At 46.0% G+C, this 20,318-nt stretch overlaps 1 protein-coding gene across 4 annotated transcripts; it reads right to left on the bottom strand.

The window, feature by feature from the left end:
- Positions 1–1,435: 1,435 nt before the first annotated feature.
- KIF22 (kinesin family member 22) lies at positions 1,436–20,209 on the bottom strand. Of its 4 annotated transcripts, XM_056535194.1 has the most exons (15): positions 20,012–20,036; positions 11,682–11,770; positions 10,216–10,424; positions 9,828–9,955; positions 9,596–9,756; positions 9,246–9,455; positions 6,492–6,722; positions 5,860–6,013; positions 5,603–5,732; positions 5,350–5,518; positions 3,576–3,822; positions 3,403–3,458; positions 2,930–3,127; positions 2,316–2,375; positions 1,436–2,050 (listed from the first exon to the last, which is right to left on the bottom strand). In XM_056535194.1, exons 3-15 carry the CDS (start codon positions 10,407–10,409, stop codon positions 2,021–2,023), a joined length of 1,968 nt encoding a protein of 655 aa, XP_056391169.1. In that variant the 5' UTR covers positions 10,410–10,424; positions 11,682–11,770; positions 20,012–20,036; the 3' UTR covers positions 1,436–2,020. The 4 variants fall into 4 exon arrangements, with proteins under 4 accessions (XP_056391169.1, XP_056391167.1, XP_056391168.1 ...); XM_056535192.1 differs by lacking the exon at positions 11,682–11,770 and having other exon boundaries at positions 20,016–20,209; XM_056535193.1 differs by lacking the exon at positions 11,682–11,770 and having other exon boundaries at positions 3,630–3,822; positions 20,016–20,209.
- Positions 20,210–20,318: the final 109 nt, after the last annotated feature.

Here is a 20,318-nt window from a genome sequence, read left to right as displayed (position 1 = left end):
GACAGCTGCACAGAGCCTCACTGACAGCTGCACAGAGCCTCACTGACAGCTGCACAGAGCCTCACTGACAGCTGCACAGAGCCTCGCTGACAGCTGCACAGAGCCTCACTGACAGCTGCACAGAGCCTCACTGACAGCTGCACAGAGCCTCACTGACAGCTGCACAGAGCCTGAGGTCTTCTATTTATCACAGCACTGCAACAATCTGAAGGGGGGGGGGGGGGGAGTGATCCCCCAACAGGCTTCAGTGATATCATGCCTGCTGGGAAATTACGACTTTCTCCTGCTGGGAGATTGCACTATGTGAGCAATAATAAAAAACTTTTTTTTTTTTTTTTTAAGGGTGGGAGGGGTGTTAGGAGTAGTTCAGGAACATAGCCTGAGTTAGTTTAGAAAAGATTATTTGGTGACAGGTACTCTTTAAGCAACCTATCAGTAATGAGTTCACCCAGCACCAGCAGTGTTATTATATCACCAGGTGCAGGGATCAAACATCACACCACCAGGCAGAAGATTCATAGGAAATGTAGAGCCATAAAAGGTTATGAACAGAGCTGTCAATTTACCAGGGTTTTATAGTTTAGAAAAGGTTATTGGAGAATAATGTAGAGGTTCTTGTGTATAATTTGTATTTATCCTGGTAATTCCCAGTCAGTCGATCCCTGTAACACTGATGCATATAGTGTGCACGGATCGACTGACTGGATGTCATAGATATAGAGTAGAGATAAGCGAATTTACAGTAAATTCGATTCGTCACGAACTTCTCGACTCAGCAGTTGATGCCTTTTCCTGCATAAATTAGTTCAGCTTTCCGGTGCTACGGAAAAGGTGGATACAGTCCTGGGAAAGAGTCTCCTAGGACTGTATCCACCTTTTCCAGCCCACGGGAGCACCTGAAAGCTGAACTAATTTATGCAGGATAAGTCATCAACTGCCGAGCCGAGAAGTTTGTGACGAATCGAATTGACTAAATTCGCTCATCTCTAATATAATTAAAAAAAAAAAAATAATAATAAATAATAATAAAATAAATTTAAAAAAAAAAAAAAAAAAAATATATATATATATATATATATATATATATATATATATATATATATATATATATATATATATATATATATATATATATATATATATATATATATATCTATATATACACACACACATATATATATTAATATATTATATAATATAATATATATATTTATTTTTTATTTTAAATATTATAAAATATATATTTTTTTATTTATTATCCACACACACACATAATATCCAGTCCGTAGATCCATGTACATTATAATAACCCAGAACTGTCTGATCCCTCCTGATAACATCCAGTCCGTAAATACTTTACTAACCGGTCAATGGAGATACAAGAAGATTTAAATAAAAAAAAACACAAAGGTTTTATTCTTAATAAAAAGTTCGGATTTAACAAAAACATACATTATTCACGGCCAGAACATATGGAAAATAGAATAATACAAATGGAACAGACTTCCCCAGCCCTGGACCTGCTGCTTGATCCAGTATCTGAGCAAATAACTTACATTATAATCGCCATCTGCAGGAGTCTCCCGACAACAGCGCCCCCCGCAGGGCAGATCAGTCTGTTCAATGTTTTCTTTAAAATGATTGTTCATATATACATGAGTGGTTACACTGGCGCATACATTATACAAAGGGGAGGTCCCATCTGCATGATGCCTTGTGTAGGGTCAGGGGTGGGCGCGTTCTGCTCGGATTCAGCTCATACTTACCAAAAATACTATTCATACTCGTAAAATAACACCCCCCCCCCCCCTCCCTCCCCCACGGTCTCTGGCCTCACGATGTGTGGGGGGGGGTAAATAGTCAGATCTAGAGAAGAAAACATCGAGGATGCCGGACAGTCCGCGGGCACAAAATCCTCCTTCACCAGCGGGCAGGGGAACAGGCATCAAGGGGTTAAGAGGTTTCATAGAATCCATGAGTCGACGGCTCCTCAGTGAGAAGTGCAGGGTCCAGGGCGGATTCAGCTCGCGACTATGCTCAGAATGTTGATCTGTGGAAAGAGAAACCTCAGTATCTGATCCATTGTTTCCCCAACCAGTGTGCCTCCAGCTGTTGCAAAACTATAATTCCCAGCATGCCCGGACAGCCGAAGGCTGTCCGGGCATGCTGGGAGTTGTAGTTTTGCAACAGCTGGAGGCACACTGGTTGGGGAAACACTCATCTAATCCATCTAAGCTCTCCCTCAGAAGTATAACTCCCATCATCTTTTTTGCAGCGCAATATGATCTTACAAAGGGTGAAGCGGGTAGTCTTACCTTTAAAAAGGAGGCGACTAGTTTGGTGGACATCCCTTCCATAGAGGCCAGGTCCTCCACCTGAAAGAAAGAAATCATATCTTAGCTGCTGCTAATTACTACTATAGTAGTTTCTTCCTATAACGGGAGGGGGAAAAAAATAAATAAAAAAAAGACCACCCACTGCGAATTTGGCGCAGGTTCAATGACCAAGACCACCTCTTCTTGAATATATATAATAATAATAAATAAAAAATATATCTCATTCATATATATATATATATATATATATATATATATATATATATATATATATATATATATATATATATATACTAATCTGAGGAAGGGTGTATACCCCGAAACGCGTCATTGGTCAAATAAAAATACTTAATCTTGAAACATCCTTTTGCGTGATTCCATCCAGAGAAGTTTGCACCTAGAGGGGGAATTTTCTACTGTTCTTTTGCCACAAGACAGAAGAGACAGAACAGTAAGAAGAGTCCACGACGTCTCCCGGCTCAAACAAAAAAATAAATAAATAAATAAAAAATGCAGCCAAACAGCTAGGACCTGGTTAATATTTCAGACCCGCTGCAATGATTATTCCCCGTATTACACGAGGGGTCCCTTACACTCTTGAAGGGCCCGTTGACCTCCCTCCAGCCCACGATCAGCTTGGCCTTCTTCTCTCCGATCTTCTGCAGGGACTTTAGCTCCTTCAGGGATCCGGTGTTGAGTAGGTTGAGGATCTTCTCCCGTCCCTTCTGGAGCAGATCCGTCCTCATGTTCACCTCCCAGCTGGGCTCGTTCTCCCGGCCGGCGTGCGCTTTCTGTAGATAAAACACGTAGGATGGATAAAGAAAACCTCCCGATACAGTATCCAGAGGATCCGTGTCCTGGAGAACCGATATATTGGTGGAAGTGATGGGCACGTTAGACCTCGGCTCCCCCTGAATAGACCCAATATGCATTAGAACAGTGTTTCCCAACCAGGTGTTGCAAAACTACAAATCCCAGCATGCCCGGACAGCCGTTGGGAGTTTAGTTTTTCAACAGCTGGAGGCCCCCCGATTGGGAAACCCTGTATTAGAAGCTTCTCACTCACCCGGGTTTTCTTCTCCACCACCGTGATCCCTTCTTCTTTGGCGTTTGGATTGAGACCTGCGCAAAACAGGATACGTTAGACTTCGTCCGCCATACGAACTATAACCAGGAGGAAATACACAGCAGCACCATCACCTCCCCCCAGCCACTAATAGAGGAGCTTCTGACCCCTACCCAGGCCCGTGCCAGACAGCTCGCCCTTAGCTGTGAGGTCTCCAAGATTCTCACCCTGCAGGGGCAGGACGCGGAGCACTTTCTTGGTCTTGGCGGTGGAGGTGGCGCGAGTCCTCAGAGGGGCCCGGAACGTGCTCTCGTTCACACTGGAGTCCGACAACTCGAAGTCTGAGCTGTTTGATTTCTCGAGCCGAGCTTCAGCCGCCAGAGCCTTCTCCTCCAGCTCCTTCTGCTTCTCCTTCAGCCTCTGAGGAGGAAAGAGAAAGGAATTAAAGTGACAGGACACCTTATAATCCATGCAGGAAGAAATAAATAAAATATGTACACACACCCAGCACCCTGAACACACGTGTATCCTCATAAATCATGGGTGATCATAGGACTATCTACAACGTGTCAGGATTATTTTACAATATAGAACAGTATTTTCCAACCAGTGTGCCTCCAGCTGTTGCAAAACTACAACTCCTAGCATGCCCGGACAGCCGTTTGCTGTCCGGGCATGCTGGGAGTTGCAGTTTTGCAACAGCTGGAGGCACACTGGTTGGATAACAGATCGTGGCTAATACCGGACATCGCCATTCCAGCAGATGTCCGGCATTAACTCTTTAGATACGGTGATCAAAGTTGATCGCCGCATCTAAAATTGAAAGTAAAAGCATCCCGGCAGCTAAGTCGGGCTGATCGGGACATCGCGATAAAAATAGCAATATCCCGATCAGCTAGGACATAGCAGGAGGGTGCCGCCTTACCTGCTTCCTGCGCGTCCAAACGGAGATTGATTGCTGCAAGCCTGAAATCCAGGCTTAAGCAATCAACTGCCAATTACACTGATCAATGCAAAGCTATGGCTCTGCAGTGAACAGGGTATAAGATCAGTGTGTGCAGTGTTATAGCCCCCTATGGGAGCTATAACACTGCAAAAAAAAGTGGAAAAAAAAAAAAAGTTAAAGATCATTTAACCCCTTCCCTAATAAATGTTTGAATCACCCCCTTTCCCCCCCCCCCCAAAAAAAAAATGTGTAAATAAAAAATGTCCAAACTATAAAAATATATTAAATTAAACTGCACGGTCAACGGTGTACGCCCAAAAAATTAATTCCAAAGTCCAAAATAGCGTATTTTTGGTCACTTTATAACAAAAAAATAAATAAATAAAAGAATAAAAAGTGATCAAAAAGTCTGATCAAAACAAAAGTGGTACAGATAAAAACTTCAGATCACGGCGCAAAAAATGAGTCCTCATACCCCCCATACATGGAGAAATTAAAAAAAAAGTTATAGGGGTCAGAAGATGACAATTTATATATTATATATCTATAATTTACATATAAATTTAGCTGCATGTGGTTATGATTTTTTTCCAAAGTAATAAAAAAGTCAAACCGATATAAGTAGGGGATCATTTTAATCGTATGGACCTACAGAATAAAGAGAAGGTGTCATTTTTACTGAAAAATGTACTGTGTAGAAATGGAAGTCCCCCAAAATTTACAAAATGGCATTTTTTCTTCCATTTTGTCGCACAATTATTTTTTTTTTCGTTTCGTGGTGGATTTTTGGGTAAAATGACTGATGTCATTACAAAGTAGAATTGGTGGCGCAAAAAATAAGCCATCATATGAAATTTTAGGTGCAAAATTGAAATGGTTATGAATTTAAAAAGTAAAGAGGAAAAAATGAAAGTGCAAAAACCGAAAAACGCTATGTCCTTAAGGGGTTAATACCCCCCCTTTTTTTTATTTTTTATAAAATTTTTATACTAGCGCCTCACCTCGATCTCCACCTGACTCTCCTCCCACTTCTTCAGGAGGGCCATGCGCTCCCGCTTGGGCGTGCTCAGTAGCTGGTTTTCCATCTTTCCCTTCTCGCTCAGGATCTTGTCCAGCTTCAGCAGCCGCTCCACTACCGCTGGGTCTAAGGAGGAGAGCTTGAGTTTCCCCCTGTTAGGAAGCAGAACGGAGCTTAGTAAGGGGCGGCGGAGGCAGACACCCGGCTCACGAACACCTGCAGGGCACGAGTCGTACTTTTTGGGGTTAGGGCCATCTCTGGTCATATTAGGAGACTCTTCTATGGAATCCATCTTGGTTTTTTTAGGCTGTCGGGTTGAGGTGTTATTCTCCACATCCTCCCGCGGTCTCTTCATGGTGGGATGAGCTGAGGAGTAAAGACAGAACAGGCATGAGAGGATATTACTCATCAGCGGATCTGGTGCCAACCTTGGAGACCCTGGCGCCAACCTTGGAGACCCTGGCGCCAACCTTGGAGACCCTGGTCCACCTACCTGGGGCCTGCGTGGTCTCCTGACTGAACGGTTTGTTGATAATCTGCTTAGACTTGGCAGCGAAGTTGAGGGCAGTGAGTGTGTCAAAGTAATACTTCTGTTCCGGGGCGATGTTTGTGATCATGACGCTGTGGGCGGAGCCACCGAGCGAATCCTAAAGGAGACAAAGGCCAAATATTAGGCATGTGATTCCAGAATGTACAGCAGGGGTAGGCAACCTTTGACACTGCAGACTACATCATGATGGCCTTGAAGCATTATGGGGGATGTAGTGCACAACATCTGCCGTGTCAAAGGTCGCCTGCACATCAACAGCATGGTCTTCTTAAAAAACTAAGTGTCAACTAAAGTTATTTTTTAAAATTTTTCATTTTTTGCTCGAACCCAGAAACACGTCGGATGCTAGCGGCCATGACGGACCCCATTCACTTGCATGGGGACTGTCGATGACCCTCGGTAATTTCACAGGATTTTAGCAGAGAAAAAAAAAATTACAAATAGTACTTGAATTATTTTTTTTCTCCGCTAAACTCCCGTCCTTCTGGCCAGATTGCTGACAGAACTCCGAATAGCAGAATCCGACGGCAATGTGAACAAGGCCTTAGCAGCAGGAAAACATTCGGGGCCCTCACCTGCAGGAGCCGGGTCAGCTTGCTGTCTCTGTAGGGGATTCTTGGGAGCCCCTGGTTTAAGGCGTCCACCACTTTGCTGAGGGTGAAGAGGGAGGAGTTGATGGCGCCGCTCTCCTTCAGGCGGATGCCCTGGTTCCCGGTGCGGCGGTTGTCTTCAGACCCGGCCAGGTCTATGAGGTAAAGTTTCCCCGTCAGCTGCCGGAATGGAGGGACCTGCTGATTCTTCTGCATCTGGAAGAGAATAAAACATTTTACCTTCTCATAGAAAAATCTGTGACTATTGTCCAGTTGAATGTTCCGCGTGGTCTGGAAATACAACTTCTAAAGGGATCACAAATCTCTAAAACTGATCCTTTTGTTTAAAACGTAAGGATTACCTATCATTAGGAAAAAAAACTTTTCAGCAGAGAGCACTGTGGTCAGACTGGAAAGAACTACACAACTTCCTCTGGAGCATACAGCAGCTGATAAGTACTGGAAGGATTAAGATATTTAAATAGAAATAATTTACAAATCTGTATAACTTTCTGGAGCCAGTTGATTAAACAAAGATCCACCGAGTGCCCCTTTAAACCGTCAACTTCTGACAATCAAATCTGACTGTCTATGGAGTGAAAAGGTTGGATATGCCAGACGGGGAGTGAAGCCTGCTGCCTCGCACTTCACCCGGCTGGGCAACATGTCAAGTCCTTCTAAATGACAGCGATGCTTTAAAACGAGCCATCTTAGATGATAAATGCGACGTATAGATGCCGGATAGTCAGAACGCTTTATCTGTAAAGTTTCCGTAGCGCTGTAATCCCTGCTAATAAACCCCCCCCCAGCCCCCAATCCACGATTCACCGGCGCCATCTACTGCTAATGTCTGCACAGTGCATTAACCTGAGCCATCATCTCACCACACAATAAATCAGACACTAAACAAGCGCTGAAAAAAATCTGCATTCTCATAAGTGCCATTATACCCGCTGGGAGCGATTACAGGGAAACTTCCCGCTGACTCCAGAGCTAATGCGCCATAATATCATTAACAGAAGAGCCAATGTGACTTCGAGCTCACACCCTGCGCGCGGCGTGAACAGGAGAGCGATCCCATCTACTGTACAACGTGAACCAGCAAAACCGCTGTACAACCTGGGGGTGAGGGGAACAGGACGCAGCGGCGGGGTGAAGGGGTGAGCTGCGCATTGTGGGGGGTAAAGTCACAGAACGGTCTGATACTGGGAACATCTCGTCTACTGGTGTGAACCATTACAGTGCAGGTGGATTGTACCTAAACTATACGTGTCCTCTGTACGGTCCGCAGGAGACGCCATCTTTTCATACTTCAGGCGGATGTCAAATCCAGCGTTTCCCAAACAGGGTGCTTCCAGCTGTTGCAAAACTACAACTCACAGCATGCCCGGACAGCCAACGGCTGTCCGGGCATGCTGGGAGCTGTAGTTTTGCAACAGCTGGAGGCACCCTGGTTGGGAAACACTGCTTTAATCAAATAATAAAAGGCTGATTCTTCTTACAAAGCATAAAAGTTGTCTTTTTTTTTTCTTTTTTTTTTTTTTTTTTTTACAGTGATTCAGATTCTGTACGAGGAGCTGAAGTAATGAAAAATTGCAGGACAAGCGACAGGTTAGGATGGGGGGGGGGGGTCCAGAGGTTGGGCCCCCAAAGATCAGAAAATTATCCCCATACACTGAAATACCCCTTAAATTGAGTAGTGAAGCGAAAGTATAGGGGGATAAGTTATAGATTCCCAGGGGTCTCCTGTACGGGGCCCCCAGCATTCTGCTGGAAATGGCCATTCCGACCCTCCGCAGGAAGCCGCGGCCGATACACCTCTTCCTCCATGTATCTCTACGGGATACACAGAGAGGGTGTGTCGGCTGGCACTTAGTGTGGGGGTCAGTACGCCACCTTCCAGCAGACTGCCGGGGCCCCGTTCAGGAGATCCCAGCACTCTGAACGGAAGCCGCCACCCCCCCCACCGCCATCTATAATTTATTACCTAGGGATTATTTTATCTATATATTTTCTATCTTATCTATATTTTATTTATTAGATATTTTTTCTTCACCACAGAACTCCTTTAAAAACACGTAGTTTAGGAAAATGTATCCAATGGATAGGGGATAAGTGATCGTGGGAGGTCTGATCGTTGGGACCAATGACTGCCTGGGCATGCTGGGAGTTGTAGTTTTGCAAAAGCTGGAGGGCCGCACTTATGAAACCACTGGAATATAAACTATTGGCTCACGTTACGCCAATATTCTAGGTCAAAATTTTGCTACAATGTAAAAATTAAAAAAACAAAAAACTTTTGCCTTGTTGGGTGACAAAGTAGATAGAGATGAGCGAACTTACAGTAAATTCAATTCGTCACGAACTTCTCGGCTCGGCGGTTGCTGACTTTTCCTGCATAAATTAGTTCAGCTTTCCGGTGCTCCTGTGGGCTGGAAAAGGTGGATACAGTCCTAGGAGACTCTTTCCTAGGACTGTATCCACCTTTTCCAGTCCACCGGAGCACGGGAAAGCTGAACTAATTTATGCAGGAAAAGTCAGCAACCGCCGAGCTGAAAAGTTCGTGACGAATCGAATTTACTGTAAATTCGCTCATCTCTAGAAGTAAACACACACACAAAAAATAATAATAATTAAAAAGAGGGGGCCAAAATTATGAGGCGCTTAATGACAAGGACGTCCAAGAATTACTAGAGAAAACTGAAGGTGTAGTCGTCGGTCATAGGGAAGAACAATCACCTTGATAAGCAGGACGGCGTGGCTGCGGCTGGATCGGTCGTTGAGCTTGGTGCTGGCGACTGTGCGGTTCTGGCTGGCGGGAATAAAATGCTCATCAAAGTCTGAGAAGGAGTTGATGGTCTTTTGAGTCACCCCGGGGATGAGGATATTGTGGTCTTTGTCTTCTCGGATTGGAAGGTCCTTGTTCTTGGGCTCCAGCAGATCCATCACCTGATAAGACAAGTGTTAGGCTGCGTTCAGACTTCCGTCAGATGCCAGAATTATGGTGACTACCCTTCCTATCGATTATAAATCAGTGGGATCTGTAGAGCACTATTGGGGGTCCATCATGTCAGGACACAGTCACCTACCTTCTCCTGGTAAATCTCCACGTAGGACATGGTGATGGAGTAGCTCCAGTTCTCCTCCTCAAGCTTCCCGTCCACCCCCCGGGTCATCTGCAGCAGGTCTCGCACAGCTCGTGGTATGATGCCCGGCTGGTTCGGGTTCCCCAGCATGGTGTGGGTCTTACCTGGGAGAGGAAGTCTTGTTACATAGAGTCCAGGACTTCTATAAGCTGGGACAGGACGGGACACTACATACCGGCTCCTGTCGGTCCATAGGCAAACACGCTGGCGTTCTGTCCGACCAACAAGTGAGGAAGAATTGGGTAGACTGAGCCGGTGTAAATCTCCCGCTGCGTGGCCTTGTCTCCGTAGAAGGCGTCAAACCTGAGGTGCAGAGAAAGGGTTAACGGGATCATTGGTTGTATCTGGGAAAGATGGGTTACAGTCACAGATGTCGGTCACCTAGCTGATGATCTGCAACCTGTGGCAAAACTACAACCCCCAGCATGCCCTGACAGCCTTCGGCTGTCAGGGCATGCTGGGGGTTGTAGTTTTGCAACAGCTGGTGTAATAGCCCTATATATGAAGCCAAATTCTCCCCTCCCACACCCTGTATGTAAGGTTGGTCCTGACGGGTGACTTACTGGTACTGCATGGTTTCCAGTTGGTTCCTCCAGTTGACGATCTCCAGTGACTGCGAGTCCAGACCCCGGACACAGGCCTTCTCCTCGTCCTTCTCCATGGGCGGCCGAAGCCGGACCGCCACTCGCACCCGGGCCGGGGACGGCTTCTTATTCACGCCGCCGTGGCCGTCCATCATGCTCACTCTCTTCGCCATGTTTGCCCCTGGAAGCTGTGAAGTCGATCAGTAATTAATATCCGCATGATCTAGAAATTGTCATGTAGCGCTATACCTCCCAACATGCCTTATACCGATATATTAAAGGGGTACTCCGATGGAAAACATTTTTTTTTTTTTTTAATCAACCAGTGCCAGAAAGTTAAACAGATTTGTAAATGACTTCTATTAAAATATCTTTACCCTTCCAGTACTTTTTAGCAGCTGTATGCTACAGAGGAAATTATTTTATTTTTGAATTTCTTTTTTGTCTTGTCCACAGTGCTCTCTGCTGACACCTGATGCGCGTGTCAGGAACTGTCCAGAGCAGGAGAAAATCCCCATTGCAAACCTATGCTGCTCTGGACAGTTCCTGACACGGGCATCAGGTGTCAGCAGAGAGCACTGTGGACAAGACAAAAAAAGAAATTCAATAAGAAAATAATTTCCTCTGTAGCATACAGCTGCTAAAAAGTACTGGAAGGGTAAAGATTTTTTAATAGAAGTAATTTACAAATCTGTTTAACTTTCTGGCACCAATTGATTTAAAAAAATAAGTAAATGTTTTCCACCGGTGTACCCCTTTAACCCTTGGTAGAGAGTTCTGTTGCTATTCGTCCTGTCTGGTCTGGAAGCCGATTGGTGAAACATGTGATGGTGACAATCATAAAGACCTCTGGATAAATGGACTTTAATTTGGGGCTTCTCAGATGATAAAAGTTTTGCAGGAGGATGGAATAGATTTAAAAAAATATATATTAATGTTTTCCACTGTAGTGGAACTCCAGTTATTTAAAAAAATAAAAATAAAAATACCTCATATCTACAGGATAGGGGGGCACACGTCTGATTGTGGGGGTCCAACCTCCAAAATGGGACCAGACTTACCAACTCCAACTTCTTAAACTGGTGTCGGCAGTGACCGCTCCCTCAGCCAATCACTGGCCGAAGAGGTGTCCCGTTTCAGCTGGCGATTGGCTGAAGGAGCCATCACTGCCGACACCAGTTTGTCAGGTCTGAAGCGCTCAGCGGGAAGAGATGGGCCCTGTTCTGTAGACTGCAGGGGGCCCCACTGTGATCAGACTTTTTTCACAACTAGAGTACCCCTTTAATAGCCTTGTAAAACTGAGGGTGTACAGATGTAGCCTGATGCAAAGTCTCTACCAGGACCCTCTAAACATCTCATTTACAGCACTGTCGCCCTCTAGTGGAGGAAGGATCTTTGGGCCCCTCAGGGTATTACTTTAGCCCCATGGATATATATCTGCTCACCTGTAGAGGGCGCAGGTAGTGGCTGTTGCTCACTGATCCCCTCTCCTTTGTGATTGGGGGGGGGGGGGGGGTCCGGTTCTAATGGTCGCCTGAAAAACAGTGAGGAGAATGACATCAGATGTCAGTGTACACAGCGACACAACAGACCCCGAAACAGCGACACAACAGACCCCGAAACAGCGACACAACAGACCCCGAAACAGCGACACAACAGACCCCGAAACAGCGACACAACAGACCCTGAAACAGCGACACAACAGACCCCGAAACAGCGACACAACAGACCCCGAAACAGAGAAATGAATAACACTCATACGGATAAGATACAGAACCCTGAAAAAGAAAATTCTGGCCGAATGGGATCAACTGGAGAGCGGATCAGTGATCAGGTTCAGAGCCATATAAACCGGGCCATAGGCACAACGCTGGGATATCACGAGCCGGCGTCCTAGTAATAGTCCAGCAGCTCACTGAAGCCGTCAGGACATGCTGGGCTTTGTAGTTTGGCACCATCTGGGGAGTCTCCGGCTACTTCTGAGGCCTCAGTCACAATTAGGGTGGGTTCAAACCACAATTTTGCTTTACGGTTTAATAAAAAATCCAAAAAACGTATGCAACCGTACAGAAAACCGCGCCCATAGACTTCCCATTCAAAACCGTATGCACCACAATGTATATACTGTTGTCTCCGTTTTTCAAACCATACGGTTTTTTTTATTTTCCGGACAGAAAACAGTGGCGTACCATGGTTTTACGTCCGGGTGAAAAACTGTACTAAACTATTATTTTTATATATATATATTTTTTTTTTACATGGGAGTCAATGTAAACCGTACAGAAGTGTATGTGCCTACGGTTCCATCCGGTTTTGGACTTTGCACAGTTTATTTTCTTGGAATTTCAATTAAACAAATGAAACTTTATTCATAATTGAGTGAAAAGTCTAAAACGCATACGGTTTTTTCTTAAAAAACGGATGCAACCGGACATCATTTTTCAAACCATAAACAGATAAAAATTTGTACCCACGTTTTGATACAGTTTAGTCCGGTTTTGAGGAATCCATTTTTATTATTATTATTATTATTATTTTTTTTTTTAATCAAAAACCTGATACAGGCAGGAACCGTATTGCAAAAATGTGGTGTGAACCCGGCCTAACTATGTAAATATTGGTCAAGAACAGCTGCACAATATGGTTTTATTACAGTCTGGTTCATATTTTGTTATAATTTATCAGTTTCCTATCCACAGGAAAGGCCAAATTTATAATGACACCCGGCGGCCCCCGATCAGCTGTTCTGCACAGCCGCGACGCCTGGATGTAAGCGATGTGTGGAGCCAAAAGCCTCAGCTCTGTACATTGTTGAACCGGTGTAAATCTCCCGCTGCGTGGCCTTGTCTCCATAGACGGCGTCAAATCTGAGGTGCAGAGAAAGGGTTAACGGGATTAGTTATATCTGTATCTGGGAAAGCTGGGTTACAGTCACAGATGTCTGACTCCTAGCTGATGATCTACAACCTGCGGCAAAACTACAACTCCGGACAGCATCAGTGTTTCTCAACCAGTGTGTCTCCAGCTGTTGCAAAACTACAACTCCCAGCATGCCCTGACAGCCGAAGGCTGTCAGGGCATGCTGGGAGTTGTAGTTTTGCAACAGCTGGTGCAATAGCCCTGAATATTAGAGATGAGCGAATTTACAGTAAATTCGATTCGTCACGAACTTCTCGGCTCGGCAGTTGATGACTTTTCCTGCATAAATTAGTTCAGCTTTCCGGTGCTCCGGAAAAGGTGGATACAGTCCTAGGAAAGACTCTTCTAGGACTGTATCCACCTTTTCCAGCCCACGGGAGCACCTGAAAGCTGAACTAATTTATGCAGGATAAGTCATCAACTGCCGAGCCGAGAAGTTCGTGAAGAATCGAATTTACTGTAAATTCGCTCATCTCTACTGAATATCAAACCAAAACCAAATTCTCCCCTCCCACACCCTGTATGTATGGTTGGGTCTGGAGCGCTCTGCAGGAAAAATCCGGCCCCATTCTGGAGGTCGGACCCCCACAATCAGACCCCAGTCCCCTGTTTTTCATAACTGGAGTTCCCCTTTAGTGTAACAGTATAATGCATATGGGTGGTGTAGAGCTTCACGACAATTTCTATATTGTGCGGAGCTGAGGCTTTGGGCTCGGCTGTGCAGAACAGCTGTTTGGAGGGTCTCCGGGTGTCAGTTTATTGGTGGTCTATCCTGTGTATAGTAAACTGATCAATTATAGATTGAATGGACTAAAAAAAAAATAAAAAAAATAAAAAAAAAGCCATATTCTGCTTCTCTACATGACCCATATTTACATGGGAAAGTGCGATTGAGGCCTCAGAAGTGGCCGGTGCCGACCTACAACGCCGCACACAGACAATTGGCTACTGATGGCCTCTCCCTTTGCTGAAATACAGACAAAAGTTTTAGAAGGCCAAGGTGACAGTGCTGAGACCCCCACCAATCAGAAGAACAAGAAGAGTCAACGCGGAGAACACAGTGAAGCGGGGAGTTATGCTCTCGTCCCTTGGGTAGAGATCAGGTCACTTATCAACCAAATAGGGCAGTCGTCTCAAACTGCGGACCTCCAGATGTTACAAAACGTCAACTCCCAGCATGTCCGGACAGCCAAACACTTGTCTGCCTCTTCCAGAGGATCCACACTGATCATGAAAAGGTAAATCAAGGCTTCCCTTTTGCAAAATTTCAACTCACAGCATGTCTGAACAGCCAGACATTTGTCTGCCTCTTCCAGAGGATCCACACTGATCATGGAAAGGTAAATCAAGGCTTCCCTCTTGCAAAACTTCAACTCCCAGCATGTCCGGACAGCCGTTGGCTGTCCGGACATGCTGGGAGTTGAAGTTTTGCAACATCTGGAGGGCCCCAGTTTGAGACCACTGATCTAATGTTTACTTATCACCCACAGTGGCCGTGACGCCTTCACCCAACACAGATCCACACCGACACAACTCAGAGCATTTGTGCCCAACTCAGAGATCAGGTGACTGTGGGGCCCAAACCTTTCTGCAAGAAGGGATTTGTTCTGGCACCGGAAAAAAAGACCCCAAAGCCAAGGTGAAGGCCAAGGAGACATTTACATAGTTACATAGTTATTACGGTCGAAAAAAGACATATGTCCATCAAGTTCAACCAGGGAATTAAGGGGTAGGGGTGCGGCGCGATATTGGGGAAGGGATGAGATTTTATATTTCTTCATAAGCATTAATGTTATTTTGTTCCAGGAATGTATCTAATCCTGTTTTAAAGCTGTTAATTGTTCCTGAGGTAGACCGTTCCATAAATTCACAGTCCTCACGGTAAAGAAGGCGTGTCGCCTTGACAGTGCGGTCCTTTAAACTTCTGACGTGTTTCACAAACAATAGTTCTGATCTGTCGGGGTCACAGTGCCAAGGCTCCCCTCCCCCTCTGATCTTTACCTATAGCTGGGTACATAGCACTTCTCTCCCTGGCTTTGTTTTTCGATCTGACCAATCAGCCCATCTCCTGCATTGAGCACTGAGCCTGGGAGTGAAGAACATTCCACCCCCCTATATCTACTTGTCAGAGGGGTTCAGTCCTGAGACCCCCAAATAATCAAAACTTTTGACGTGTCTGTGCAACATGGCAAAAAAATAAAAATAAATAAATAAAAAGCCTCAGTGAGGTCTATGGGGCTAAAACCAGGACCAGTATGGATCCAGAGGAACACGCTGGGCATCACAGATCTCATACACTGTGATGCAGGGAGGGGCACCCTGAGATTAAAGGGGCACCCAGGAAAGACTGCAAAAAAAATAAAAAAATAAAAACACGTTTTTGCAATCCAGTTCCCGTACACGTTTTCAATTTTAAAACCGTACGGAACCGTATTGAAAACCATATGCATTGATTCTCCATTGAAAACCGTACGCCAAAAGATACATCAGGTTGTGTCCGTTTTGCATCCTGTATTATTTTTTCAGGTTTTTTTTCCCCCGTACCCAAAACCGTAGCCTACCACAGTTTTTGGTCCGGGTGAAAAACCGTATTAAAAAAAAACAAACACGTATAAGTTATGTGTCTTTAAAAAAAACGGATTAAAATGTGTACACACGTTTTGATGACTCAGTTTTTATCAAAAACCTGATACGGGAACTGTATTGCAAAAACGTGGTTAGCACGCACCATACCACGGTTTTTGGTCCGGGTGAAAAACCGCATTGAAACGTATACTTTTATTTATTTTTTTTAACATGGGAGTCAATTGGAACCATACACCATACGGTTTTTGACTTTGCAGGGTTTTTTTTCTTGGAATTTCAGTCAAACAAGTGAAACTTTATTCATAATGAAATGAAAAGTTAAAAATGGATACGATTGGGCTCGGATGCTCACACTGCAGTCAGCATATCACCGGCCGCAGCGATGTCCCACCTCTCCCGGTGATGGGCTGAGCGCACTGTCATGTAAGGAGCCCGGTCAGCAGAGAGAAGGCGGGGCCCAGGATCCTCACATGACCGTGCGCTCAGCCCATCACGGTCCGAGGTGGGACATCGCTGCGGCCAACAATACACTGACTGCAGCGTGACATTCCAAGCCCAAAAAGCAGGGAGCCGAGCAGCACCGGAGGAGCGGGATGCAGATATCGGCGGAACAGAAGAACGTAGGAAGGTGAGAACGTTTTGTTTTGTTTTTACAGCCCAGGCACAGGGGATGTTAAGTTCTCCGACTCATTTCTCCTTCAATGTGGCAGGTAAACCTAGAGCACATCACATCATTTTTGCTGAATGTCCAGCCAGAAAATGTCGCAGCCGGCACTTGGACTTTTGGACTGCCCTAAAATGCGCCGTCTCCATACACAGTCGCACAGGGGACAAAAGGCAGTAATATATAACGGTGACATAATGAAGGTCTATGGCAGTGTTTCTCAACCAGGGTGCCTCCAGCTGTGGCAAAACTACAACTCCCATCTTGCCCGGACAGCCTTTGGCTGCACGGTGTGCATTAAGGTACCATATTTTCTCACAGGAAAGGATTGCAGTAACACATGTTTTGCTATACACATGTTTATTCCCTTTGTGTGTATTGGAACTAAACCAAAAAAGGAGGAAAAAAAAGCAAATTGGACATAATGTCACCAAACTCCAAAAATGGTCTGGACAAAAGTATTGGCCCCTTAACTTAATATTTGGTTGCACACGCTTTGGAAAAAATAAGTGAAATCAATCAGTGTCTTCCTATAACCATCAATAAGCTTCTTACACCTCTCAGCCGGAATGTTGGACCACTCTTCCTTTACAAACTGCTCCGGGGTACTCACATATCACTCGCAATCGCTGCCCTCCTTATCCTCCTGTTTGTTGCGGCCGCTGGCGCCGACACTATACTGTGCTGTATCCCTATGCCCAAGCTACAAAAGGTAAACTAAATAAACTTTAATGCACCTTGCTACGTCGGCCTTAAGCTCTTCCTGGGGACAGGAATGTCGGAGAGCTGTCAGCCTATGACCGGCCGCAGCGATGTTCTTCCTCGGCCAGTGATAGGTTGAGCCCACTGTCAATGTAAGAATCCGGCTTCCTACATGACAGTGCGCTCAACCTATCACCAGCCGAGGCGGAACATCGCTGTTGCCGGTCATAGGCTGACGGCTTTAAGACGTGCCATTACCTAGGAAGTTGGTCCGGAACGACGGGGAAGGTGAGTTAAAGTTTATTTTGTTTACCATTTGCAGCCCGGACATAGGGATACAGCACAGTATAGAGTGTCAGCGCCGGCGGCTGCAACAAACAGGAGGACGAGGAGGGCAGCGCATGCGGGTGATATGTGAGTATTTACCCCGATGGGGACAGCACAGGGCTCGCGGGTCACATACGATTAGTTCCCCGATGTGGGGACAGTGCAGCGCTGGGCTGATAATTCATTCATTCCCGAGGGGGAGGGGCCAAACCGGTATTGTGGTATGGGGAAAAATTCCTATCATGCCCGAAAAAAACTTCTGTATTTGGTATGAACAGGTATACCGCCCAGCAATAGTGCCTTTTCCCAACAGTAATTATAAGATCTCTCCACAGGTGATCAATGGGATTTAGATCTGGACTCATTGCTGACACTTCAGAACTCTCCAGCGCTTTGTTGTCATCCATTTCTGGGGCTTTTTGATGTATGTTTGGGGTCATTGTCCTGCTGGAAGACCCAAGATCTCGGACACAAACCCAGCTTTCTGACACTGGGCTGTACAGTGCGACCCAAAATCCATTGGTAATCCTCAGATTTCATGATGTCTTGTACACATTCAAGGCCCCCAGTGCCAGAGGCAGCAAAACAACCCAAAACATCACTGACCTCCCCCATATGTCTCTGTAGGTTCTGTGCTCTTTTCTTTGTAGGCCTCATTCCGCTTTCGGTAAACAGTAGAATGATTTGCTTTACCAAAATCCTCTATCTTGGTCTCATCTGTCCACAAGACGTTTTCCCAGAAGGATTTTGGTTACTCAAGTTCATTTTGGTAAAATGTAGTCTTGCTTTTTTATATCTCTGTGTCAGCAGTGGGGTCCTCCTGGGTCTCCTCCATAGCGGGGTCCTCCTGGGTCTCCTCCATAGCGGGGTCCTCCTGGGTCTCCTCCATAGCGGGGTCCTCCTGGGTCTCCTCCATAGCGGGGTCCTCCTGGGTCTCCTCCATAGCGGGGTCCTCCTGGGTCTCCTCCATAGCGGGGTCCTCCTGGGTCTCCTCCATAGCGGGGTCCTCCTGGGTCTCCTCCATAGCGGGGTCCTCCTGGGTCTCCTCCATAGCGGGGTCCTCCTGGGTCTCCTCCATAGCGGGGTCCTCCTGGGTCTCCTCCATAGCGGGGTCCTCCTGGGTCTCCTCCATAGCGGGGTCCTCCTGGGTCTCCTCCATAGCGGGGTCCTCCTGGGTCTCCTCCATAGTGGGGTCCTCCTGGGTCTCCTCCATAGCGTTTCATTTCATTTAAATGTTGACGGATAGTTTGCGCTGACACTGATGCTCCCTGAGCCTGCAGGACAGCTTGAATATCTTTGGAACTTGTTTGGGGCTGCTTATGCAACATCCGGACTATCCTGCGTTGACACCTTTCATCAGTTTTTCTCTTCCGTCCACACCCAGGGAGATTAGCTACAGTGCCATTGGTTGTAAACTTCTTTGCGCACTGTGGACAAAGACAAATCTAGATCTCTGGAGATGGACTTGTAACCTGGAGATTGTTGATATTTTTCCACAATTTTGGTTCCCAAGTCCTCAGACAGTTCTCTTCTCCTCTTTCTGTTGTCCAGGCTTAGTGCGGCACACACAGACACACAATGCAAAGACTAAGTGAACTTCTCTCCTTTATATCTGCTTTCCGGTGTGATTTTTATATTGCCCCCACCTGTTACTTGTCCCAGGTGAGTATAAAGGAACATCACATGCTGTAAACAATCTTATTTATCCACAATTTCAAAAGGGGCCAATAATTGTGTCCAGACCATTTTTGGAGTTTGGTGACATTATGTCCAATTATGTCCAAGGGAATAAACATGTATATAGCAAAACCTGTGTTACTGCAATCCTTTCCTGTGAGAAATACTTCATTTTCTATAATAATTCAGGGGGGGGGGGGGGGGGGGGCAACATTTACGGCCATGACTGTATCTTCCGCCATTTTACAGGTGTCAACGTGGCCTAATAAGATAAACGCCATCTACAACGCTTATCGCCCCTCCACACATTATAGGAATATACTGACTCCGTTCGCTCCGTGGCGGACACATCGCAGGATCGCCATTGTGTACGTTATACCCTAAAAAAGTGTAATGTGAACTGCGCCCTACACTTGCGGTCTTTCATGGCAGATATTGGTTGCCATGCCAACGTATACGTCTCTCCGCTCCTATAGATTTGGGCAGTTGCTTAGCAACAACACACAGGGGAGGCGATAAGAATGTCCCAAGCATCATGGCGGCCAGGGTTGGGGGTAACGTAGCTGCGACGTTAGAGGTCGCTCTCTTACGCTATTACGTCAGCGTTTTTTTACGTCAGCACTATTACGTCAGGGCATGCTGGGAGCTGTAGTTGTGAAACAGCTGGAGGCACCCTGGTTAGGAAACACTAGGTTCCATGTTATGCAGTGTTAGAGCCGCGTCCTGATTGGTCAGTTATCGTTAGTTGTACAGTGCACTACACATATGGGGACTATGACAACTACTACGGTGACCCCCATTATTGTACAGAGCCCAAAGTTACCGAGAAAGAGACGGGTGTTATATATAGACACAGCTGAGGGTTCGGTGCTCTGTACCGACACACGGGCGGCCGCTCACCTACCTCTCCGGTCTCCTCCTCTCTCCGGTCACAGGCCGCGGTGCCTCCACATCGGTTATTGGATTCTCCCCCCTCAGTTCGTATTTGGCGGCCGCCTTCACCAACAGCCAATGAGAAGTCGCCTGGCGCACCACGTGACGCGCCGACCAGGAGGCTTGAAAGCGCTGGGACGCTCCTCATTGGCCAGTTTGAAAAAACGTACGGCCCGTTGCCGACGCCGATCACGTGACCGGCGCTGAAAGGAGCCGCCCTGTTTACTGTGGGCAAATAAAAAAAAAACACAAAAAAACATATAATTTTTATTAC

Source organism: Hyla sarda, chromosome 8 (assembly GCF_029499605.1).
Source record: "Hyla sarda isolate aHylSar1 chromosome 8, aHylSar1.hap1, whole genome shotgun sequence".
Classification (NCBI taxonomy): domain Eukaryota; kingdom Metazoa; phylum Chordata; class Amphibia; order Anura; family Hylidae; genus Hyla; species Hyla sarda.
The sequence above is the reverse complement of the archived record's forward strand: the minus strand, read 5'-3'. Positions and strand labels throughout refer to the sequence as shown.